This window comes from Adiantum capillus-veneris, chromosome 25 (assembly GCF_014529385.1).
Source record: "Adiantum capillus-veneris isolate H3 chromosome 25, ASM1452938v2, whole genome shotgun sequence".
Classification (NCBI taxonomy): Eukaryota; Viridiplantae; Streptophyta; class Polypodiopsida; order Polypodiales; family Pteridaceae; genus Adiantum; species Adiantum capillus-veneris.
The window spans coordinates 111,972,933-111,999,278 of record NC_140955.1 but is presented as its reverse complement, the minus strand read 5'-3'; the positions used below and the strand labels follow the sequence as shown (position 1 = coordinate 111,999,278).

The following is a 26,346-nucleotide window of genomic DNA, read 5'->3' as shown; positions in this document are numbered from 1 at the left end:
GTCCGGGAGGCTTTAGAGAAATCTCAGGAAGACACAAAAAGATAGTAGATCAACATCGTCGTGATTTGAAATTACAGGAGAACTATTGAGTGCTCTTACGTTTTGAGAAGGCATGCCCGAGAAAGAAAAAGGAAAAGGAGCGGCTTTTTTCAAAGCTTAGCATGAGATACTATGGACCTTTCCAGATAACCGAAAAGATAAATAATGTCTCCTTTAGACTGAAGCTGCCCGATACTTGGAGAATTCACAATGCTTTTCATGTGAGTCTCTTGAAGCCTTTTAAAGGCGATGATGGGGAGCCGGATGAGCAACCCGAAGTGGAGGAAAGCGAGGAGATAATCGTTCCACAACAGATATTGGCACATAAAGATAGAAAGATAAAAGGTAAAGCGATAAGGCGGTTCTTGGTTAAATTCAAGAACTATTCCGCATTGGATGCGAAGTGGATGGAGAAGGACCTGGCAGATACTCCTCAAATCGTGAACCTTTACCTTGAAGCATTCGGTTTAGCATAGTTTACACCGATGGAACCCCGATTTAAGCTTGGGCGGAATTTGGTGCAGCGGGCTTGCACAAGAGGGGAGTCACTCTTGTCACAAGGTGATGACGTGGCTGCTAGAAACCCTAATTCTGCTGAAACCTTAACCCTAAAACCAAAAACCCTAATTCTGTTGAAACCCTAACCCTAAAATCAAAAACCCTAATTCTGCCCTAACCCTAATCGTAACCCTGGTTTATTGGAGCGTGATTTACAGAAAGTTGGGCAGCTTTTTGGCGTTGCTTTTTCTACGCAAATTGCTGAGAAAGAGAGAGAGAGAACCCTCTTTGCTTTATTTTAGCAAGAGAGAGAGAAAGAGAAAGCCTCTTTGCTTTATTTATTAAAAGAAAGAGAGAGGAGGAACTTTTGCTATATTTGCCAAGCTTTTGAGCTTTTGATTTTCAGCTTTTGGGGTTTTGCTTTTGGCAACCCTTGTAACTTTAAATAAGTGAGCAGGCCTCTCACAACTCAGAGCATCTGGACGCAGAGTCTTGAGTGTCAACGCCTGCCCGTACTCTTGTACTTCGAACTCAGATTAATATAAAACGAAATACCGAAAGGGGCGCTAGTCTATGGGGCCAATATCTCTAGGCACGGAACTCGGCCAGGCCAGTTGTCGAATTAAATTGTGTACTGTGAACTGTTTTGAAGTGGTTATTTGGTGTTGTCGCAGTAGATTCTTGTTAGTTGCAGCGGAATGATTGTTTGCGCTTTGCTCAAGATGAGTGCTCCGAACTGTGCTCAAGGTTCCTTTTAGTTCTTATGGAAGGGAGAGCCTTCCGTTCTTAATGGAAAGTGCTATGATCACAAACAAAGTGAATGGACACTGTGCGTGCAAGTGTATGAGACTGAGAGATAGAGAGAGAAGAGAGATACGACACCAGAGACGTAAAACCCTCCTCTGAAGGCCCCCCTCTCGTCGGCGAGAGTGGTCTTCTATTGATTGCACAGAGTGGTACAATGACGATGCATGGAAACTGATGCAACTTGGGACTATGCCGATGACGACGACGGGCTGAAATTGGGGATCTTTTGGCTGCGTTTTCGAGGGCTGAAATTGGGGATCTTTTGCAATTCTCCAAGGCTGAACCTGTTGCTATCTGTGAGGCTGAAAACGTTGCACTTCCTGCTGCAGCAGATGGTTGAAAATGGAAAACGCTGGGCTGCTGGCGATTCAGCCCTTCCATCATCACCATAGTCCCAGCCTGCTAGCGTTTTTACTAACACCACCTCGCCAGGCTAGAGGGACTGTAGGCGATGCCAAAACTGGAAACGTCAGGCTAGGACTGTCGATGAAGACGAAAAACGCTAGGCTCATGGAGAGGAAAACACCAAGGTTGGGGGGTATTGCGGGTTCTTACTGAGAAGATGCCCATTGAGCAGGGAACTCCTGTTGCCTCTTCTGCCAATTAGTGCTAACTTGGGTTTGCTTATATATTTTCTTAGCAAAATTGCCCTACCTACTTTTGTTGAAAAGTCACTTAAAAATAATAAGTGAAAAAATGTCAAAAATAGGGAAAATAGGCTAAATGCACTGGAAAATTCCCCTGATTGAATCTGATGGATTCTGAAGGGAATACTGATGATCATGCTGTGTGCAACCAGAGGATATGCATCTACACTAAGTGACTGGGCATGCACGTTCTACGAATAGACACACAAAAATGCCAGATCACTTCTAAATCTAGACTGACTGGATTGACTGAACCCTTGTCGTGCTGTAGCTTGTCCACGGACACATAGGGATGTGTCACGTGACATCCCCTCCTTTTCAAAGTGAGGTACTGGTACCGAATTGTATGGCGTCGAGGGAGATCGCCAATAGCATCCAGAATCCTGGAAGGGACTCTTTGCCGGCCCACTCTGATGTGTGGGTCGTGCGGTACTTGAACTTCATAAAGGTCTGCAACGCTTGCTTCTTTGGGCCGGGCCGAAAGCGACACAAAGGCTTCTGTGGCTCCTTCCTTGCTTCAACTTCGTCTAGAGACCTGCTTCTTCCATCTTCAAGAATCTCCATGGCTGAAAATTCCTGAAACCATTTCCAACACAAAACCATGAACATATCCATTCCATGTAAAGTGACTGGAAAAAATCTCGTCTTCCTCAAAGACTGTGCATGCAATGTATATGAACAAAGAGGTGGAGTGCCAAACGGTTCACCACACACATGCAAACAATGAGATCAACTCTTGTGTTTCTGATCTAAATCAATCAATTGTGGCAATTCACAATGGAAATGCCCATGCTTGGTGCTCATACTTTGATGTGCTCGTTCGGAAACTGTGCCATGCCAAGGAAGAGACATAGAATGTGACCTCCGTGAATGCAACCATTTGATTCTTTCATGAATCATCCGCATACATTCGTGCTCATCCATGAGAGAAACGTGCTCAACATAAATATGTCATGCCTAATAAAAGGGATCACATAAAGATGCTGACTAAAATACAAGAAACGATCACGAATGAAACATTCGAACAATGCGTGCGTATCAATCATGCGAACACATAATACTTCTTGTAAGGGTTCTTTGGACCTAGCCTCGAGAGCCAAGATCGGTTCTTCCTGAAAGATCGAATCGTCCTGTGGGGGTTCTTTGGACCTCGACTCGAAAGCCAAGATCGGTTCTTCGTGATTCATCGAATCTATGACGAGATTAGCTTCGCTAGAAAAAGCATCAACTAACACATTATCCTTGTGAACAATCACAGCATCTTCATGCAAATCATCATGCTTGTGAGAAATCACATCTTGATCATGCAAATCATCATGCTCATCATTATCAATCAAATCATCATGCTGCTCACAATCCTGCAAATCCTGTGTGGCATGCTTGGGAGAAGAAGAGACTGAGAGAGTCTCCTTTTCCCGAATCCTTTCAATCTTGTCTTGCATATTAGCAATGAGAGATGGAGAAGGAACAATGTTCTCTCCATGAATGACAATAGGAGAATCACTTTTGGCATTGAGAGTGAAAGTGTTAGCCTCAAAATCAATGAGAGGGTTATTATCACGAAACCATCGAATGCCCAAAATCATATCATATCTTGAGAGAGGAGAAACCACAAATCTTCTAGTGAAGGCAGCTTTTTGAATTCCGAAAAACACATCAAGGCACTTCTTCGTAATGAGAGCATCCATACCGGGAAGAAAGCCAGGGACCTCCATAGGAGATCTCGGACTAACTTCGAGGCGGGCTCTCTCAACAAGAGAGGGACTAATCACATCATGCATACTACCTGGGTCAAACAATATGACAAAACGTTGCCCCGACATACGACCATAACATTTAATGAGAGAATCATCAATGGGAGGGTCATGAGAAACTTGGGGCACACTCGTGTTATCATTAATTGCATTGACAGAGGAAGTGGGTTCTGTGGATTCTTTAGATTCATTCGATTCAAGCTTAGGACATGCTCTTTTTATGTGACCCTTAATGTGACAATGAAAACAACGACCTTTTTTAGAATAAGTGCTTTGCTCTTCCGATGTGATGTATCCTCCTACAATTCCTTGTGCTACCTTTTCATCTGGAGTAAGTTCAGGTTTAGCAATTGTGTTAGCCTTACTCTTAAATTCATTGGAAGAATTCTTTTCTGAGAGATTGTTGGAAGATTGGTTAGAAGAGTTACCATTCTCACCATTCTTACCGTTCTAAGGGTTCTGAGAAGTTTGCGAGGTACTTGTGGAAGTCTTGTTTCTCCTTAGGATTTCCCTTGTTGTGCTTCATCTCCGGTGCGAGAGCAATCGCTACCGCCTTGTTGAGATCGATGGGGTCGAAGACTTCTACATCAAACTTGATATAGTTGTCTAATCCGAAAAGGAATGCCTCTTTGCGTCATCATCCGATTTGCGTAATTGGGTACCTAGCTGCAAAACACGATTAGAGAAAGACATAACCGGCATAACATTTTGCTTGAGAGCGCGTCAATCGTCCTTCAATCGTGTGAGGTATTGAGGTGGCATAAACCGCACCTTGAGCTCGTTTTGGAAATCAGCCCAATTGAAGGAAAGGGGCGTGAATTCGTCGGCTTCCTCTAGGTGCGCGGCTAGCTGTGTCTCTTGCCATGTGTGGTACTAATTGATGGCATCACCGGCAAGGTACATAGTTGCCGTCAAAACTTTGCTATTTCCTGTCTTCTTAGTTGTCGCAAAATAAGCATTAAATTGATGCAACCAAGAATGAATAACCGTAGCATCCATCTTACTATCATACTTACTGAAGGTCAACTTCTCTGTGACGGGATGGTTGGAATCCGCTTCGTGGCTTGCGCCACTTGAGGAACTCCCACGATCTTTGGGTGGTTCGGTCTTCGAGGTAAGTACGTGTCGAACCAATTCTTGAGTTCATGGTTCTCTTTGAGCCTCTCGCTCGATCTCCAAGGTTGCGCTTCGTGCTGCCTCTTCCGCCTTTCTTTGTTGTTTTCTTTCTTTGCGTTCGTCGCGCTCGCGTTCTAAAGCAAGGCGATTGTCTTCTTGTTGAGCGGCAAGTCTTGCGTTTCTTTCGTTGCGCTCACGGTCCTTAGCTGCTTGCTCACGGTCCTTAGCTTCTTGTTGTTCTGCTTTGCTTGCGAGCTGTGCCAACGCAACTCGATTCGTTTCTTGTTGTTGTGCCATCATGTTCAACATCAACTTGACCATCATCTCCATAGGAGTTAGTACAACTCGTGGCGTAGATGGCGAAGGGGGAGGGTTGAAAAAATCTCCTGGTGGGGAAAAATCTTTGCCGCCTCTCTCATGCTCATCACCTGTATGCGAAGTATCCATTCCGCTTCGGGTGACGAACATGCACTATGATCTTTGGTTCTTAAGTTCACGAGGAACTTGGGTTCTTGGGTTCTTGAGGATCTGGAGGTTCTTGAGGTTTCCTTTCGCTTGCAAATCGTGTTTGAGAAGGATCTTCTCTTCACCCGAGTTCTACTCTTTTCCGCGGGCGCACCCCTTGGCGGCCTTGCGCTCACACCAAGGTTGCTTTTTCCCACCTCACGTCGATTGGCCGGCCGCTAAGTGCACGTTCCGCTCTCAATGAGTGAAAAGAGACACAAGGGGAGGCTGGACAAGCCCTTCTTTCTTGGAATTCCTGTCACTCTTCAAAAAACACGATTGGGAATCGACATGCCCAAACGAACTTGGGGTCGTGCGACCGCAACAAGCAAAAAAAATTCTTGTGATTCTTGTGGTTCTTTCCTTGAGTGATACAGAACACTGCCAAAGCTCTGATACCAATGTTAGGTGCAGCGGAATGATTGTTTGCGCTTTGCTCAAGATGAGTGCTCCGAACTGTGCTCAAGGTTCCTTTTAGTTCTTATGGAAGGGAGAGCCTTCCGTTCTTAATGGAAAGTGCTATGATCACAAACAAAGTGAATGGACACTGTGCGTGCAAGTGTATGAGATTGAGAGATAGAGAGAGAAGAGAGATACGACACCTGAGACGTTGTAAAACCCTCCTCCGAAGGACCACTCTCGTGGGCGAGAGTGGTCTACTATTGATTGCACAAAGTGGTACAATGACGATGCAATGAACTGGTGCAACTTGGGACTATGCCGGTGACGACGACGACGCCTTTAGGGCTGAAATTTGCGGTCTTTCTATTGCTGTCCAAAAATGCTAGGGGCTGAAATCCGGGACTGTTTTCGGTGGCTGAAAATGACTGTTTTGGCTGCGTTTTCGAGGGCTGAAATTGGGGATCTTTTGCAATTCTCCAAGGCTGAACCTGCTGCTATCTGTGAGGCTGAAAACGCTGCACTTCGTGCTGGAGCAGATGGCTGAAAATGGAAAACGCTAGGCTGCTGGTAGCGTTAGTAAAAACGCTAGCAGGCTGGGACTATGGCGATGATGGAAGGGTTGAATCGCCAGGCTAGAGGGACTGTAGGCGATGCCAAAACTAGAAACGCTAGGATAGGACTGCTGATGAAGACCAAAAACGCTAGGCTCATGGAGAGGAAAACGGCAAGGTTGGGGGTACTGCGGGTTCTTGCTGAGAAGATGCCTGTTGAGCGGGGAACTCCTGCTGCCTCTTTTGCCAATTAGTGCTAACTTGGGTTTGCTTATACATTTTCTTAGCAAAATTGCCCTACCTACTTTTGTTGGAAAGTCACTTAAAAATAATAAGTGAAAAAATGTCAAAAATAGGGAAAATAGGCTAAATGCACTGGAAAATTCCCCTGACTGAATTTGATGGATTTTGAAGGGATTACTGATGATTCTGCTGTGTGCAACCTGAGGATATGCATCTACACTAAGTGACTGGGCATGCACGGTCTACGAATAGACTCACAAAAATGCCAGATCACTTCTAAATCTAGACTGACTGGACTAACTGAACCCTTGTCGTGCTATAGCTTGTCCACAGACACATAGGGTTGGATGTATCACGTGACAATTCTTGACTTGGAGTGTCCAAGTCTGTTACAGTGGTATCAGAGCATGGCCAATTTCTCTTCTACGGGAAATCCGATCCCAAATTTTTATGGCTTCAGGCAAGGACCAGTCGACTCCCTCTGCATCCGAAGATGCGGGAAGGGATCACAACGAAGATTCTGGCAAGGCCGACTCAGCCTACTCAGGCGGAGCGTTGAGAGATGGAGCGTCAACAATTGATCGGCGACGCAACAAAGATGATGCTCAATTTTGCGAAGGACCCAAAATTTGCAAAATATATGAGCGAGACTTCCTTCCAGGAAGTGCATGCGCAGGGACAGAAAACCACAACACCAAAACCCGCTCTCAAGAAACCTTCTGCTTCCAAGAAGTATACAGAGAAGGAATTATAAAAGGTGGTTGATGCACGAATTGCTCAGCTTTTTGACGCGCAAAACAAAGCGGAAAAGCATGGCAAAAAGCAGAAGAAAGGCATTGACTTCCCAGGCTATTTGGGTCGTCAGCCGACATTTGCAAAGGCAAAGAAACAGAAGAAGCGTGTTCGATTTGAAAAAGTACCCAGTTCTTCTTCTTCTTCTTCTTCTGACAGTTCTTCTAGCTCATCTGACTCGAGCGAAGAAAACCGCAAAGGCAAAAAGCGAAGCAAGAAACAACGCTTCGGAAAGGGCAAGAAAAAGACAAAGAAGTCTAAATCTTGCCCAGTGAGAGACAAAGTTCTACAGAGGACTCGTCTACAGACAGTTCAGACTCTGACGACAGCAACTTTTATGTAAAGAAGAAGAATTTTTATAAAGCCAACCAATATGTCTTTTTGGAAGATAAAAGCAAGAAAGTCCGAGAGTTTAAGAAAGGTGGAGAGTCAATTAAATTTGACACTTTTTCTGGTTATAGAGATGCCTCGAAGGCTTTGTCTTTTGTACAGCAGTTTGGCATTGCTTTGCGGGAGGATGCTACTCAGAGCACCGCCTCTTACTGTAAGGGGAATGCTCGAACTTGGTGGTCCACGCTCCTTTTAAACAAGACTGCGCCAGTTAAATGGTCGAAATTTAAGAAGCTTTTTATTTCTTCTTGGCTGACTCAAGAGTATGAACGCGATATACAAGCTGCTTGGAACCATCTTCGGATGCCAAGAAGGATACAGTGGACGCTTGTTGCGAGAGATTCTGGAGCTCTTTTCTACCCGCCTCTTCATTCAAGAAGATCTCGTTCAAAGAACAGATTGAGCGATTTACCTTGGGTCTACCTACAGAGATCCGAGATCACTTCTTGGAACAGAAGTCAGCTTCTATTCAGGAGTTGATGAGTCATGCGAAATGGGGTTTTGCCATTCACTCTGGCACTTTGACCTACCCCATCGATGAGATCATGACACAAAGAGCCGAACAGACTTCGACGAATGAAAGTAGAAAGAAGAAAGCAACCCAGAAAAGAAAGATGCACGACCCAAGCTCACTCCGCAGGAGTGAGCTTGCTTCATCAGGAAGGGGAAGTGCTTTGGATGCGGGAAATTGAACATATCTCCGCGAAGTGCCCTAAAAAGGCACAAAAAGAACATAGCGACAAGGACGACGAAAGACTTGAGAGTTTGAGAGCAGCTGGGGAACGTGGAAAAGGCATATAAAAAGCAGAACTGGTACCACATTGCGTGGGGCCAACTTCTTGAATTGGCGGCTCGATTTGGAATTACGCCCGACAGGCTGAGGCCACAAGCGGACGTAGTTCGAGTGGCACCCGGACGGGATGTTGCCATTACACCGAGCATTGGCAAACTTCGTTTGCAATGACAGGGGGTGTTTAGGACACACGGAGTTTTACGTAATTGCCTTGGAAGGTTGTGACGTTCTACTCGAAATCCCTTAGTACCACAAGAACAACGCCGTGGTTGACTACTGGGCTGAGAATACGACTTTGACAAATGAAGGGCTCAGAGATTGTACTTGATGAATTTCAGTTTCTTTACTCACATTTTCGGGAGAGAACTGAACGATGGATTAAGATCGAATATGTTTTTGACCTGAACAAAAGAACGCCAAGATTTTCTCCACACTCATGCCGATTGCTTTTCAGAGGGCCTGTTAGGCGAGTTACCACCTGCTCGTCTTGAAGATCATACTATTGATTTGATACCAGGAAGCACACCAACCGAACCGGCCACCTTACCGTGTGAGCCCAACCGAGAACAAAGAGATTATGAACCAAGTGAAAGGCCTCTTGGAAAAGGGTCTTGTCCAGCCTAGTACTTCACCGTATTGCTCTCCAGCGTTGTTGGTTTTGAAGAAAGACAGATCTTGGAGAATGTGCATCGATTATAGAGCTCTCAACAAAATCACCATCAAGGACAGATTTCTGATCGATGATATACTCGACAGATTATAGGGATCCTCGTGCTTTAGCAGAATTGATTTGAAGAATGGATATCATCAGATCCGAATCGCGCCAGGAGACGTCTACAAGACAGCCTTTCGGACGACTTTTGGGTTATTTGAGTTTTTGGTGATGCCTTTTGGCTTAACCAATGCTCTTGCGACATTTAACAGGATGATGGACATGATTTTTCTAGAGTACAGGCTATTTGTTGGCACTTTCTTTGACGATATCATTGTTTTCTCCAAGCATGAGGCAGAACATAGAGATCATCTGCTTTAGGTCTTTCAGGCATTACGAGATCACACGTTAGTGATTAATGTGAAGAAAAGTGATTTTTTTCTACCAGAGATACACTTTTTTGGGGACACATTGTGTCAGCAGCAAGAGTGCAAATGGATCCGCCCATGATAGAGACTATCCGTGATTGGCCCGATTTGAAGAATGTCCATGAAGTTAGAAGCTTCTTGGGATTGTGTTCGTACTACAGGTGGTTCATTCGAGAGTTTGCAGAGGTTGCTTCCCCTTTGCATACCTTGACATAGAAAGGAGTCCCTTTCTCGTGGGGACCCACAAAAGTGACTGCCTTTCAAGAATTGAATAAGAATTTAACTACATGACCAGTTTTTGACTTTGCGGATTTGCAGAAGTTGTTTGAAGTATATTGTGATACTTGTGGTCGTAGTCTGGATGCGGTCTTAATGGAAGAAGGCTAATGTTATTGCCTATGAGAGCCGATTGTTTTCAAGGCCGGAATTGACAGTATAGATATGTGAGAAAGAGCTTTTGGCGGCTATCCATGCTCTTATTCAGTGGCGGTATTACCTACTCGGAGTCGATTTACGGTTTTTTCACAAATGATGGGAGTTTATGCTACTTCTTGTCATGGAAGCAGCTATCGGAAAAGCAGATGCGGTGGGCAAACATGTTATCACAGTTTACTTCCGGATTGTCCATGTGCAGGGACAGAAAAAATTGGTGGCAAATAATTTGTCCTGAAAGCCGTTGGTTCTGGCTATTTCTGCGATACATCATAGAAACTTCGAGGTATTGGTCGGTCAGTACGCCATAGATACAGATTTTGCAGATGTATTCTGTTGAATACAGAAAGGGGAGATGGTCGCGGACTATTCTATTCGGGATGGCTACTTGATGAGGAGACCCATTTTGTGCGTTAACACAGCCGTTGAGGGAAAAGGTTATGACTGAATGCCACTGTCTGCCTTTAATGGGTCACCGCGGCATTGCTACCACCTTGAAAGGGGTAGAGAGATACTTCTTTTGGCCGAGACTCAAGAAGGACGTGGAAGAGTTTGTGCACAGCTGCTTGGTATGCCAGAAGGTCAAGTTTTTGACAAGCATAAAGCACAGGGATTGTTACAGCCTTTTACCCATACTCACCCGCCCCTGGGAAAGTATTGCAATGGATTTTATCTCCCAAGAACACGGCGTGGGCACGACTGTTTATTGCCCAGGTCTTCAGATTACATGGCATGCCTGAGACGATTGTCTTCGATAGGCACCTCAGGTTCATGAGTTTGTTTCGAACGACTATTTGGGAGAACATAGGCATGCCTTTGCAGTTCTCGTCATCGTTCCACCTGCAGACTGACGGGCAATCAGAGATTGCTAATTCAGTGGTACTGGATTTGTTGAAGTCTTCTTTGTTGGATTAGAAGACTACTTGGGAAAGGTTTTTACCTTTGGTGGAATATGCCTACAGAAACACGTTTAACTCTTTGATGGGGAAGGTGCCATTTGAGATTCTTGAATGTGCTACGAAGGTTTCACCCTTCCTTAGCATGAAAGATAAGATTTTTCTTTGAAGCCGACCAATTCACGAGGGACTTGATCCGGAAGGCTTTACAGAAATTTCGGGAAAGACAGAAAAAGACAGCAGATCGCCATTGTCGCGATTTGAAATTGAAGGAGAATGATTGGGTGCTCTTACATTATGAGAAGGCACTCTCGAGAAAGGAAAAAAAAAAAAGGAAAAGGAGCGGCTTCTTTGAAAGCTTAGCATGAGATAGTGTGGACCTTTCCAAATTTTCCGAAAAGACAAACGATATCTCCTTAGGACTGAAGCTGCCAGAATACTTGGAGGATTCACAATGTTTTTCATGTGAGTCTCTGAAAGCCTTTTGAAGGTGATGTGCCCGATGATGGGAAGCCAGATGTGCAACCCGAATTGGACGAAAACGAGCAGATACTCGTTCCAGATTAGAAATTGGCACAGAAAGAAAGAAAGAAGGAAGGTAAAGCGAACTGACGGCTCTTGGTTAAATTCAAGACCGACTTCGCAATGGATGCGAAGCGAATGGAGGAGGTAGACCTAGCAGATATTCCTTGGAATGTGAATCTTTACCTTGAAGCTTTTGGTTTAGCATAGTCTATTCCAAATGGAACCCAGAATTCAGCTTGGTTAGAGATTTGGTGCAGTGGGATGCACAAGAGGGGAGTTACTCCACTTCTTTGTCAAAAGATGCCTCGAGTTTTGAAGACTAGAGTCACTGATGTCTCTTTGAGCTTCAAGGATACTGAGAGCTGACAATATTCTGTTGGATGACTTTATGAAATGGAATTCCGGAAAATATGAAACTGACTTGTTTAAGTGCAGGAACTGATAGATGAAATGACTGCAGCATTTCGGTCTAATTGATCTCGAGTAGACATGGTTGCAATAGGGGTTAGTCAATCGGGCATCGATGAGGTCCCGACTGGATCTAGATGCGATTGCTAGCTACATTGCCGATAAATCATGGTCTAAGATCTGAATGAATGTTGAATGTCATGTGATGTCTTGTGATGTCGTGTGATGTGATTGTCGATTGGTACATGTGCTAGATGTGTGTTCCTAGTAGGTACTAACAGTCAGTGTCTGATAAGACGGTTTACGGCCTCTGTTTGTTTTGCAGGTGTAATCGAGGGCGATTATAATGCTTTCAAGAGGGGGGTATGTCACAAAGTGATGACGTGGTTGTCAAAAACCCTAATTTTGTTGAAACCCTAACCCTAAAACGAGAAACCCTAATTTTGTTTAAACCCTAACCCTAAAATCAAAAACCCTAATTTTGCATTAAGCCTAACCCTAACCCTAACCCTGATTTGCTGGACATCAGCGTGATTTAAGGAAAGCTACGGAAAGCTGGGCAGTTTTTGGCGTTGCTTTTTCTACGCAAATTGCTGAGAAAGAGAGAGAGAGAACCCTCTTTGCTTTATTTTAGCAAGAGAGAGAGAAAGAGAAAGCCTCTCTGCTTTATTTATTAAAAGAAAGAGAGAGGAGGAACTTTTGCTTTATTTGCCAAGCTTTTGAGCTTTTGATTTTCAGCTTTTGGGGCTCTGCTTTTGGCAACCCTTGTAACTTTAAATAAGCGAGCAGGCCTCTCACAACTCAGAGCATCTGGATGCAGAGTCTGAGTGTGAGCGCCTGCCCGCACTCTTGTACTTTGAACTCAGATTAATATAAAACGAAATACCGAAAGGGAACGCCGGTCTTTGGGGCCAATATCTCTAGGCACGGAACTCGGTCGAGCCAGTTGTCGAATTAAATTGTGTACTGTGAACTGTTTTGAAGTGGTTATTTGGTGTTGTCGCGGTAGATTCTTGACTTGGAGTGTCCAAGTCTGTTACACTCCGCTCCTTTGGCAGATTGCCCCGATTTTTAATATTAGAGTCACTGATGTCCCTATTGGGTTTCAGGGATACTATGAGCTGGCAGTGTATTGCTGTAATGACTTTAAGATTTGGAATTCCCGATAATATGATACTGATTTGTACTTGACTTGTTTAAGTGCAGGAACTGATAGAAGAAATGACTGCAGCATTTTGGTCTGATAAATCTCTATAGACATGATTGCAATAAGGATTAGTTAATCGGGCATCTCTGAGGTCCCGACTGGATCTAGATGCGATTGCTAAATACGTTGCCGATTAATCATGGTTTGAGATTGGAATGATTTTTGAATGTGATTTGTCATCTGACATCCTATGATGTCCAGTGATGTCCTGTGATGTGATTGTCGATTGGTACATGTGCTAGATGTGTTGTTCCTAGTGCGTCGGTACTGACAGTCAGTGTCTGCTAAGACAATTTATGGCCTTTGTCTGTTTTGCAGGCGTAGTCGAGGGCGATTACAATGCTTTCAAGAGAGGGGTATGTCACAAACTGGTGATGTGGCATGCTCGGACATTCATAGCAGGCCAGCAGAAACAGTCCCGAAAAAAAAAGTGGCATACCGTATGGACTTTCGTGATTTGCGACGCAAAAAGCGGCTGATCTGTTGATGTGGCAAAGCGTACGGAATTACAGCTTTTAGCGCTTGCTGAAATTATTGGCCTTATAAATTAGTGGGCAGGGCCCTCACTTCTCAGAGCATCTGGACGCAGAGTCTGAGAGTGAGAACCCTACCACTCTCTTGTACTTTGAACACAGATTAATACAAAAGAAATACCGAAAGAGGCGCCAGTCTATGTGGCCAATATCTCTAGGCACGGAACTCCACCGGGCCGTGTCGAATCAATTGTGAATTGTGAACTGTTTTGAAGTGAAACTCTGTCGTGTCGCGGTAGAATCTTGACTTGGAGTGTCCAAGCCGGTTACAGGCTGGTCTAATCTTCTTGAGAGAGAACCTGATGCTGATGTAGCACCAAATTAATGGAGAGTTTGAATCTGCTGATACAGAGAGAGAGAGAGAGAGAGAGAGAGAGAGAGAGAGAGAGAGAGAGAGAGAGAGAGAGAGAGAGAGAGAGAGAGAGAACACAACACCAAAATGTTGGAGTAGGGAAAAGGGGGCGATCAGCCCACGTTGGAGTAGGGAAGAGGGGGCGATTAGCCCCCCATGACTACCAGAACAAGAAGACCCGTACAATGATCAGATGATTTGTCAGACTATGACTGTAGAAGTGGGTACCCCCCTGTCCCCATAAATAGGTGCCCAAGGGGAAGTAGAACAATGCTTGGAAAAAATCCCCCACGACCCAACAAGGAATAAATATGTATGAGAGGGCGCCCGGACAAAGGTGGTTGGCCGGCTTGGAGTGGACGGCCGGACAATGCAGAGAAAATGCATATGCAAAGGGTGGCCATCCCGGAGGCACACTAGCCGTACATGTATGCCCTAGACCTGTGAACCAGTAGAGTGGGTATGCCCTAGACCTGTGAAGCAATAGAGTGGTGTAAGTCTAACACGAACAAAATTCGACCAATGACAATAGAAGGAAAAAGAAGTTTCAAAAGAAGAAAGATACTCCTCCCCGTTTGGCGCGGGACCAAAAATCCGAGTATCTCAAAGAAGGCAAGTGTTTTGACTGTGGCGAACAAGGGCATATTGCCACACGGTGCCCCAAAAAGGCACACAGAGCACCATCAGAAGATAGGCTAGAGAGTTTCAGGGTAGCTGAAGAACGTGGTAGAAAAGGAAAGATGAAAGTAGGATTGGTACCAGATTGTGAGGGGACCTACCTAGACCAGATGGATGAAAGCATAGAACTTTGGCGCGCGTGGAGCAAAGTACGAGATCAAGAAGCCCTCATCTTCTTTGACGGAGGAGCCAAGGCCAACTTCATTTCACCCAAATTGGCGGCTCGACTTGGAATTACGCTCGACAAAATGGGACCACAGGCAAAAGTTGTTCTAGCGGCACCTGGACGGGATGGTGCCATTACACCTGTCATTGGCAAACTTTGTTTGCATTGTCAGGGTTATTTAGGGCACGAGGATATTTTTTTTTGCGAGAAAAAGATCCTTCTATTAGTTAATGGAACTGCCCATAGGGCTACAACCACCTCTTCGAGAGAGGGCTACAACAACCATGAAGGGGGGACTCTCCCAATGAAAAAACAGCATATGTACAATGGGGCTAAATCAAGAAATGGGAGGAGGGAAAAGCCACACAGGTAGACGGTAGTGCCAACTGAGTACACCCTGGACCATGGTGAAAAAAGGCCCAGCCCCAGAGTCGAAGGAAGGCCTCTCTACGCTCCTGCATGCGGTCGGAGCTGCCCTGGAGTCTCTCTAGCTGTCCTCTAAGAGTGTGGATAAGCTCTAGCCAAAGATCGCGAACAGTCTCTGCTGGTGGTACAAGGCGAGCCTCAGAGATGCGGAAACAGCGGGCCCGCCAGATGTACCAGAGTGTCAGGCCACTGATGAGCTCCCATCACTCTTCTCTCTCACTGCACCACTCCTGTGGAGTAAGCTCTGTGGCAGGCTGGAGAGTAGGCCGCCCCCCTGCATCACTATCATCCTGCTGGTGGAAGATAGCTCAAACTGAAGTGCCGGGCCCGTGAGAGTGGACCAAGCCGCTGCCTCCCAAGTGTACTGCCGAGCCGTGGAAAGAGCAGGCATCAGCCGAAGAACACGAAGCCACACCTACTGTGCCAAAGGGCAATCCCAAAGACAATGACGCTGACTCTCTACAAGGTGGCCACAAGCTGTACATGCGGCCGAGAGACCACTATGCACCAGCCAACTCCCAAGTGGCAACTGCTGTAGCTCTGTGTGCGACGAGCCACTGAAACAAAGTGACTCGTCTCGGTTGTCTGGAGTCCCACAACCTCTCCCAAAAAGCTGCCAAAAACTCAGATGTGAGACCCTCCTCCTTCCAATGAGGTGCTGCAGCGGGGCGAGCCTCTCTCTGTGCTGCCAGTATGTGACGTCCCAGTCGAACAGTGTACTCAAAGCAAGGGACACCTGGGTGGTCTGCAGAAGAGAAAGGGTCCCTCCAGAGCCACTCACCAGGGTCCCACTGTACTCGTGCCAGTGGACAACACTCTCAGGCCCACAGCCTCCAATGTCCAGTCTCAAGAGCTGCTGGGTCAGGATCGATGACACAAGTCTTCCCACAGATGCCCACCTGTCACGTGACACATCCAACCCTATGTGTCCGTGGACAAGCTACACCATGATCAGGGTTCAGTCAATCCAATCAGTCTAGATTAGAAGTGATCTGGCACTTTTGTGAGTCTATTCGTAGACCGTGCATGCCCAGTCACTTAGTATAGATGCATATCCTCTGGTTGCACACAACATGATCATCAGTATTCCCTTCAGAATCCATTAGATTCAGTCAGGGGAATTTTCCAGTGCATTTAGCCTATTTTTCCTATTTTTGACATTTTTCACTTATTATTTTGAAGTGACTTTCCAACAAAAGTAGGTAGGGCAATTTTGCTAAGAAAATATATAAGCAAACCCAAGTTAGCACTATTTGGCAGAAGAGGCAGCAGGAGCTTCCCGCTCAACAGGCAACTTCTCAGCAGTAACCCCCCCAGCACCCCCCAGCGTTTTTGGACCTCCTTCTTCGCGGGGATTCCCAGCAGATTCCCATCGCCAACATCTCCCTCACTAGGGCGATTTCCTCCCACAGCATTACCTGAGCCATTGCTGCAGTTTACTAACGCTAGGCCTCTGCCACCCTCAGCGTTTTCAGCCAAAAACGCCAGCCAACTCCAGCAGATCATCAGCGTTTTCAACCTCAGCAGAACCCTAGCGACATCAGCCAAAAACGCCAGCAGACATCAGTTTTTGGTAGCGATTTTGCAGCAGAATTTCAGCCTTGGAAAAACGCAAGTCTTCAGCAAATAAATCGCAGCAGAACCGACCCAGATTGGTTGCAGATGTTCCCCCATTTTCAGCCATGAAAACGCAGCCAAAACAGTCACTTTCAGCCACCGAAACAGTCCCGAAATTCAGCGATTAGAAGATCTCAGATTTCAGCCATCAAGTCGTCGTCGTCATCACCGTCGTCATCATCGGCATAGTCCCATTGCATCAGTCCATTGCATACGCATTGTACACCTTTGTGCAATCAAAGAGACCACTCTCGTCGACGAGAGTGGGGCCTTCGGAGGAGGGTTTTACAACCTCTCGGTGTCGTATCTCTTCTCTCTCCTTCTCTCAGTCTCATTCACTTGCATGCACAATATCCACTCACTTTGTTCGTGACCACAACACTCTACAAGACGGAAAGCTCTCTCTTTCCTTGTCACGTGACACATCCCAACCCTATGTGTCCGTGGACAAGCTACACTACAGCAGGGTTCAGTCAGTTCAGTCATTTTAGAATAGCAGTGATCTGGCACTTTTGTGAGTCTATTCGTAGACCGTGCATGCCCAGTCACTTAGCATAGATGCATATCCTCCGGTTGCACACAACGTGATCATTGGAATTCCCATCAGAATTATTAGCATCAGTTAGGGAAATTTTCCAGTGCATTTAGTCTATTTTCCTATTTATTGGTTATTTTCACTTATTATTTTTAAGTGACTTTCCAACAAAAGTAGGTAGGGCAATTTTGCTAAGTTAATATATAAGCAAACCCAAGTTAGCACTTTTTGGCAGAAGAGGCAGCAGGAGCACCTTGCTCAACATGCAACTTCTCAGCAAGACCAACCTCCGCAACTACTCTGGCGTTTTCTCCACAGAAGACCTAGCGTTTTTGCATTAGATCAGCCTTGGCGATTTGTGCACAGCAGATCAGCCCCGGCGTCATCACGACACAGCAAATCAGCCTAGCGTTTTTGCATTTGCAGAACCCCGGCGACAGAAGGACCAATTTTAGCCCCTGGCGTTTTTGGATTTCAGTAGCAAATTAAGACCGGCAATATTCACCTAAAGTGTAGCAGATTCAGCCCGTAAAGACCATCAGTTTTCAGCCCTAAGAAACCTCATTTTTCAGCCATAAAAACGCAGCCAAAACAGTCATTTTCAGCCACCGAAACAGTCCCAAAATTCAGCGATTAGAAGATCTCAGATTTCAGCCATCAAGTCGTCGTCGTCATCGCCGTTGTCGTCATCGGCATAGTCCCATTGCATCAGTCCATTGCATTCGCATTGTACACCTTTGTGCAATCAAAGAATAGACCACTCTTGCCGACGAGAGTGGGGCCTTCGGAAGAGGGTTTTACAACCTCTCGGGTGTCGTATCTCTTCTCTCTCCTTCTCTCAGTCTCATTCACTTGCACGCACAATATCCACCCACTTTGTTCGTGATCATAGCACCCTCCATAAGACGGAAAGCTCTCTCTTTCCCTAAGAACTAAAAGGAACCTTGAGCAATAAAGATCACTAATCTTGAGAAAATACAACATTCATTCCGCTGCTTCTAACATTGGTATCAGAGCTTTGGAAGTGTTCTGCATTACTCAAGGAAAGAACCACAAGAACCACAAGAATTTTTTTGCTTGTTGAAATCGCATGAACCCAAGTTTACTTGAGCGTGGCGATTCCTAATCGTGTTTTGTTGAAGAGTAACAGGAATCCCAAGAAAGAAGGGCTTGTCCAGCCTCCCCTTGTGTCTCTTTTCACTCATTGAGAGCGGACCATATGCATATTTGATGTGCTAGCTTTGTCATTACCCCTCCTTTGCACACGTTGGGTTGGGGTATATGTAGGTTGTAACCCAAAGGCCTCAAGGTAGTGCTACAATACATTTGGTGATTCCAAAAGTTCACACTCTTCCATCCACTTTGAATCCATAGGTCGATAGTTCTTGAACTTCACCAAATAGCGTCTTGCAACTTTTCCTTTAACTTTTCTTGCTTTATGTGCCAAAATTTGCTCAAGTACCAAGATCTCATCAAGTTCATCAACTTCTGGCTGATCCTCTTGTGGCATATCTTTTGGCACATCACCCACAAAGGGTCTTAGAAGACTCACGTGAAACGCATTATGAATCTTCCAAGTGTCAGACAATTTCAGCCTATAAGCAACATCACTGATCTTATCAAGCACTTGAAAAGGCCCATAGTAACGCATACTGAGCTTAGGAAACAACCATTCCTTGCCCTTCATCTTCTTTAACCTTGCCTTTTCAAACCTCAATAGAACCCAATCACTAGGTGAAAACAACACTTCATGTCGGTGACAATCAGCAGCCCTTTTCTGCTTTGCCCGAGTCTTCTCCAAGGCAACTTTGATTTTCTTATACATTTCATCCATGTTCTCAACATATCGATCTGCCTCAAAGATCTTGTCCTTTGTATGCAAAATGGGAGGAACCTTTTTGCCACCTTCAACAATCTCAAAAGGTGCCTTGCCTATGGACGGTATTGTTGTACACATACTCAAGCATAGGCAAATATTGTTCCCACTTGCCCTTATTATCTGACACATAACATTTCAACAAATCCAAGACAATAGAATTAGCCTCATCTGAGTGTCCATCAGTTTGTGGATGAAACGAAGACGAGAACTTGAGCTTAGTGCCCATGTTGTCAAACAATCCTCTCCAAAACAAACTCGTCATGCAAGATCACTATCACTGACAATCGATTATGGCATACCATGGTACTTAAACGCATTGTACATGAACAACCGTGCCATCTGATCAAATTATATCTTCTTCTTGATAAGAATGAAATGGGCCTGTTTGTTGAACCTACAGATAATGGTCCATACACCATCATTCCCTGTCGGCGTTCTTGAAAGATCAAAGATGAAATCCATAGCTATGCTTTCCCATGGCTTATCCAGAATCGGCAGTGGCTGTAACAACCTTGGTGCCTTTTGCTTGTTATATTTGACGGGCAAATCACGCATGCTCGCACAAAGGCATCCACATCTCTCCTCAAAGTAGGTTAATAAAAGAATGTCTCTACTGTTTTGACTGTCGCATCAATTCCACGATGCCCTGCATACGGTGGGACGTAACTTTCTACCATGACCTTATGTCGCAATGGCCTAGTGACACATAGTCTGTCATGCATCATCATAAAACCGTCTCTGAGGAGGTAGTGCTCATGGCGTTGTCCTTCTTGCAACTATTCAAAAACCCTCCCAAAATCTTCATCCGTTGCATATTGTTCCTTTATGTCATCAAGTTCATGATGATAAGGAATTGACACATCTGAAATTTGTGGTTTTCTTAATAACGCATCAACCACAACATTCTTCTTGCCTTCCACATACATAATCTGGAAGTGGAACATAGAAAGAATGTTTGCCCATCGCATATGCTTTTCCGATAACTTTAACTATGTCAGGAAGTATTGCAAGGTCTGATGGTCTATCTGGACAACAAAATCAGTATCTAAGAGGTGATGCTTCCAACTAGAAAGCGCATGAATCACGGCCAACAACTCTCTCTCATAGGTTTGCATATTCTTCTCTGGCCTTTGCAAGATTCTGCTTTCATAAGCTACTACCCGACCATCTTGCATTAGCACTGCTCCAATGAAGTTGTCACACGCGTCACACTGGACCACAAATGCCTTCCTAAGATCTGGTAATACAATTACTGGATCTGAAATCAGCTTTTCCTTTAAGAGATTAAAAGTTGAAACCCACTTGAAAGTGACCTCTTTCTTTTGCAAAGCATGTATGATTTGAGAAAACCATCAGATCTACCGTTTTCCCTTCTAGCGCTGGGGTCTGGGACCCTTTTCCTCTCCGTAAATGCCCCTTTTCCAGTTGCGTTTTTGCAGCCCATCTACGTTTTTGGGAGTATCATCATTTTGAGTACGGAGGGGCAGCGCTCAGATGCTGAGCCTCACCCACAGATCTTGTCTCCCACCTAGCTTGGAATTCGGTGCCTTGTCGGCCCAGACATCAAGGAATTAAAATAAAGCAAGACCCACACACACTCACACAAAGGCTTGCGCCAAAAACTGATGATGTGGCAGCTGTACAGAGGCTCCGAAAATTTCGCTGACTGTTGACGTGGCAAGATTGCACGGATTTCCGTGATTTACGTTGGCAGCTTTTGGGCATTGCTTTGGACCAGATGCTTTTGAGTTTGAAGGCTTTCCTCTGTAAACTGCTTTTGGACTCTAGGGCCTTTAAAATGAGGCCATGGGCTCATTCTTTGGCATGCTTTCTGGAGAAGATGCAGAGTTTGGAGTACCGGCTTGTACTGTGTTGATGCAATATAAAGAAATACCGAAAGGAGCGTCAAGGTTTGGGGCCAATACTCTCTGGGGTGAATTCCACCACTCCGTGTCGCGTGTCATATCTCTCTTTTAGTTCAGTTGTTATTGAAGTGCTAAAAGTCTGCTCAGTCTGTTCTTTTCTATTGGCACGTGGTGCTCGTCTTGTGACAGTGGTATCAGAGCATCATGCGTGTGCTTTTCTGAAAGCATATCGGTCCTACAAAAGTGCAGACAGAGCTATTACTTGAAGAATCTTCGTGCCCTGACCTCGGACTTATTAGCCACTCCCACCCTTCATACATCGCGCATCGGGCGCGCTCCTGTCTTCATCGCTCTGTCTTCTAGGGCATAAGCCATAAAGAACCCAAGACATGGAATTCATGGATTCAGCAGAATATTTACAGTTTCTGCTCAACGAGCTTCAAGACATTCTTTCGCGGCATCCTTAGCAGAATCTTTCGATGATGCAAAATTTTCAACAATTTTTGAATTGCTTGTTACCCCTCTGATGCCTTTGGTGGTACCTCCTCCTCCGGTACTAGAAAATATGAGAGCTTCCAACCAGCAACCTTCCGAGCTGTCTGTTCCGATCGAGGGAGTCTTCAGGAATATGGTGCAGCCACTCTGACCCCGATCCAGTGCAACTGCCTTTGCCACCGCCGTTGCCCCCACCTCCACCACCACTAGGCTACAATGGTTGGAGCCCATATGGATACCCTTATTATCCATACCCGGGATATGCGTCTAACAAACCCAAATATTTGAAGGATGGCGGCACGACAATCAAATTTTTCACTTTTTCCGGGGTGAAAGATTGGAAGAAAGCATTACAATTCCTACAGCAATTCGACAACATCTATGCTTTGGGCAACTATACAGAAGAATCCAAGATTTCTCGAGCAGCGGGATTTCTTAAAGATAATGCTATGCAATGAAGGAGTTCAATTGCGACACAATCGCATGCTCCAGGGACTCGGCAAGCTTTCAGGACAGTTTTTGCACGCAGTTACATGACTTCTATGTTTGAAGTTTGGATTTTGGTAGAGTGAGGCAACTTGAAAATGCTTGCCACCTAAACCATGGACGACTATAACCAAAGGTTTCTCGACGTGTACCTTCCGGTGTCCTTCTTTAAGTTCATTTCCTTGGAGGACCAGTGCGAGCGCTACACCATTGGACTACCATCACCATTGCAGGAATATTGTCTCTCCAAGCAAGTCTCTACCATGCAAGAGCTTATGGACCATGCCGTGATCGGCTACAAACTGATGAAGGGAAAGCTAGAGTTTACCACAGAAGAACCTCCGGCCACTAACCACAACTCTCGCCAACAAAGAACAAATTCTCGAGAGTCTCGTGAAAGTCAACCACAAAGGCCTCGTTTGACACCTCAACAATGAGACACCTTACTACAAGAAGGCCGATGTTTTGGATGCTTTCAAACAGGACATAACTATTTTGGTTGTCCCCAACGCATTGACAGACTCGCGGAGCTGACTTGCATCAATGGTCGACAAAAACCCAGGACCATCTCCAGCCAAACGAGCTAAATCGGCCATTGGATTAGTACCTGACGTCTATGGCATACGCCTTGAAAGTACAAATGAATTGTGTCAAGCATATGGCAAAGTCAACGGTTTGAAATCCCTAATTTTCTTTGACCCAGGAGCTACAAAGAACTTCATCCATCCACAATCTTTGAAGCGGATGGACTTTGATTATGATGAAGAGGGTGGAGAAATTGAAGCTGAGCTAGCAACAGGGCAAACTCAGAAAGTGGTACCACTCATTGATGCTCTTCTAGTGACTATCCAAGATTATCATGGAAAAGCCGATTTCCACATCATGAAGTTGGGCAATTGTGACGTTCTATTAGGCATGCCTTTGCATGACAAGAATGATGGCCACTCTCCAGGTTCGAACCATCACCGTGATGCAGAAGGACAAGCCAGTCGTCCTCAAAGTTCGGTTGTCCGAACAAAACCTTGAATGAACTCTCTAGTTGTTTTATAGTTAGAAACTTTTGAACTTTGTTTGAGAAAGTATTGTGTAAAACTTTGTTTGAAATGGATGGTATCTGTTTTGAACCCGTCTTGGTGCCGATTTGAAATGTTTGACTCTGGTTTTAATACTCGTTTCAATGATTGGTGATTTTACTCCCGGGTGGAGGGTGAGAAATGATTTTTGAGAATGCTTGTTCATACTCATGGCCTGGACTCTTGTGGTTATTTGCGAGGGGAGTATTGAATGATTGAAAAGCGTTGTTTTACTCATGGCCCAGACCCTTGTGGTTATTTACGGGGGGAGTATTGTTGTTGTTACTCATGGCCCGGACCTGCATGGTTATGTACGGGGGGAGTATTAAGAAGTCTGAGCAGTGGTTATTCTCAGCACCTTTAAATGATGCAGGTAGGTTGTGTTCTGGGGGGCATTTGGTTGTAAAATTCCTCTATATCTCATGGCCCGGACCTTTTTAGGTTATTTGCGGGAGGAGTGATGAGGGAGTCGTTGAACAGCTCATGGTCCGGACCTGGATGGTTATTTGCGGGGGGAGTGTTCATCGACTGCTTTATGTTTCTAGGTCTTGTAACATGCATATGTGAGCATTTGTGTTGCATTGTGATGTGCCAACCACTGATGCAGGTAGGTTGTGTTCTGGGGGGCATTTGGTTGTAAAATTCCTCTATATCTCATGGCCCGGACCTTTTTAGGTTATTTGCGGGAGGAGTGATGAGGGAGTCGTTGAACAGCTCATGGTCCGGACCTGGATGGTTATTTGCGGGGGGAGTGTTCATCGACTGCTTTATGTTTCTAGGTCTTGTAACATGCATATGTGAGCATTTGTGTTGCATTGTGATGTGCCAACCACTGAATATTCCTAATTGGATGAGATTGCATGGGCATGTAATTTTAGTGCATCAAGACACCCGTGGAAGATCAGCGCGGTATGGGTGTGATGGCTAATTCTACTATGCCAGAATATCAAGAGTTAAGCCAACTCCTCGATGAAAAGAGTTGAAAGGAGAAGCTAACTCCTTAACAAAAAGAGCAAACTCATTGTCCATTGGAATGTTCCTCGGAAAATTTTGAGCGAACTTGAGTTGTTTTGGAGATACGCTGTAATCGCGGATGATTACTCTCCTTCAAGAAGGGGAGATGTCACAAATTGTTGACGTGTCAAAGCCATGAAGAATGGAGCCAACTTGCCGATGTCGGCCGAGGGGCCCAAACCCTAAGAAGAACAAGTAACAGAAGAAGAAGTCCTACCAACTTATGGGGACCCCGTCTGATGGGGCCCCAAGAGACATCAAGGCAAGACCCACACACACACAAAGGCTTGCTCCAAAAACTGATGATGTGGCAGCTGTACGGAGGCTCTGGAAATTCCGCCGACTGTTGACGTGGCAGAACTGTACGGATTTCCGTTGTTTATGTTGGCAGTGCTGTATGGATTTCCGTGATTTACGCTGGCAGCTTTTGGGCATTGCTTTTGGACCAGATGCTTTTGGGCTTGAAGGCTTTTCAATGTAAACTGCTTTTGGGGCCTAGCACCTTTAAATATGAGGTCATGGGCTCATTCTTTGGCATGCTTCCTAGAGAAGGTGTAGAGTCTGGAGTACCGGCTTGTAATGTGTTGATGCAATATAAAGAAATACCGAAAGGGGCGCCAATGTTTGGGGCCAATACTCTTTGGGGTGGAATTCCGCCACTCCGTGTCGCGCGTCGTATCTCTCTTTTAGTTCAGTTGTTATTGGAGTGCTAAAAGTCTGCTCAGTCTGTTCTTTTCTATCGGCACATGGTGCCCGTCTTGTGGCACATGCTGCCCTTCGCACACGCATTTGAATAAAAGGTATAGATAGCTTGAAAGATAGTCTTCTGGTTTTTGTCCTTACTGCAATGCCAAACTTTGTTGAAGTTGCCTTTGCTTCGTTCTTAGTATCCGACAAACAGTTAATCATGTTTTGGAAGGTTGTGGAGGTGCTTGGCTCGAATAATTCCTTGGTTTCAATTGAAGCCAGAAGATTTATAATTTGCTAAAACTTTACTCACGTTTGTTTGCTCTTGTTACAGAGGAAACAAAGAAATGGTTCAGGGTCACAGCAGTAGGGTTTGTTGGTGTGTTTTCACTGGCTGTATACAACCTCATGAATCCTGAACATCCTGGGGAGCACGAGAGACCTGTATGCCCATAAGCTCAAACATTCATTTACAGCTTTCTTTAGATGGCGCGCAACATGACCTCATTGTAACTTGGCTCTTTGATATGATGCAGGAATATTCATACTTGCGTATCCGCAACAAGGAATTCCCATGGGGTTAGTCAGTGTTTGAGGAACATCATTCAAATTTCAGGAGTTTGGTCTAGTTATCTCATAAATTTCTCCTTTGCAGGCCCACATGGACTTTTTGAAAGAAAGCACCACGACCATTAGAGGGAGCAAGGTAGGAGCTGTGGCTGCGTTTTGAGTCTTGCAAATGAGAAAGGACGGTGGCCCTACGACACCCCCGGTGATCTTCACTGGAATATCCTAAAGCATAAGCTCTAAATTTATGAGCAGGAGAGAGACATGGGATTGCATTGTTTCACACAGAAGTGATTGCTTTACAATTTCCATCGTATGATTTTATGTTTTGAATAATCATGCTGAGGTTGCCAGCTTCTTTAGCTTTTCAACAGTTCCCTTTACCTAGCATTTCTGAATATGTCTCACAATTTAACACTTTAATTGGTTTGTCCTTTTCTACTCATTTATTCTATCACTGCGTGTGACAAAGGGCAAATTGTGACATTTTGATAGGGTGCCAATGCAATATCACGGTAGACTGGCTTACATGACGCAAAGAAACCTGTCTGTTTATTCACACCTCTTGTTCGACCTTTTTACTGCAAAAATGGTCTACTTGCTTATGAATGGGTTTAAGTTGAAATAGATTTGAGTGTGCTTCATGTAGATTGTGTTCTAGTAAAGCAGCCTTGGATGTGGTCGAATATATGGTTTAAAACTTATTATGGGTAGGCACATGTACTGCAATGTCTTGGACACCATGAAATGCGTTGACATGTGAAACGATTCGAGCCTTGCGATGCATCACTAATCAAGTGAAACATATGCTGTTTTAGGCCTTTCGAAATCTGTATATGCACGTTTTCGGTCCTAGGTTTCACTATGCTCTTTAACATTAGAACGAAAT

General features: G+C 45.0%; 1 protein-coding gene across 1 annotated transcript in view; it reads left to right on the top strand.

The window, feature by feature from the left end:
* The window catches only part of LOC147425477 (cytochrome c oxidase-like protein), a 38,676-nt gene extending 12,776 nt beyond the window's left edge, over positions 1-25,900 (top strand). The window contains exons 2-4 of the mRNA XM_086500276.1: positions 25,225-25,334; positions 25,427-25,469; positions 25,546-25,900. Coding sequence (XP_086356402.1) covers positions 25,225-25,334; positions 25,427-25,469; positions 25,546-25,586 — 194 coding nt within the window. The 3' untranslated portion in view covers positions 25,587-25,900. The remainder of the gene's footprint in view (positions 1-25,224; positions 25,335-25,426; positions 25,470-25,545) is intronic.
* Positions 25,901-26,346: the final 446 nt, after the last annotated feature.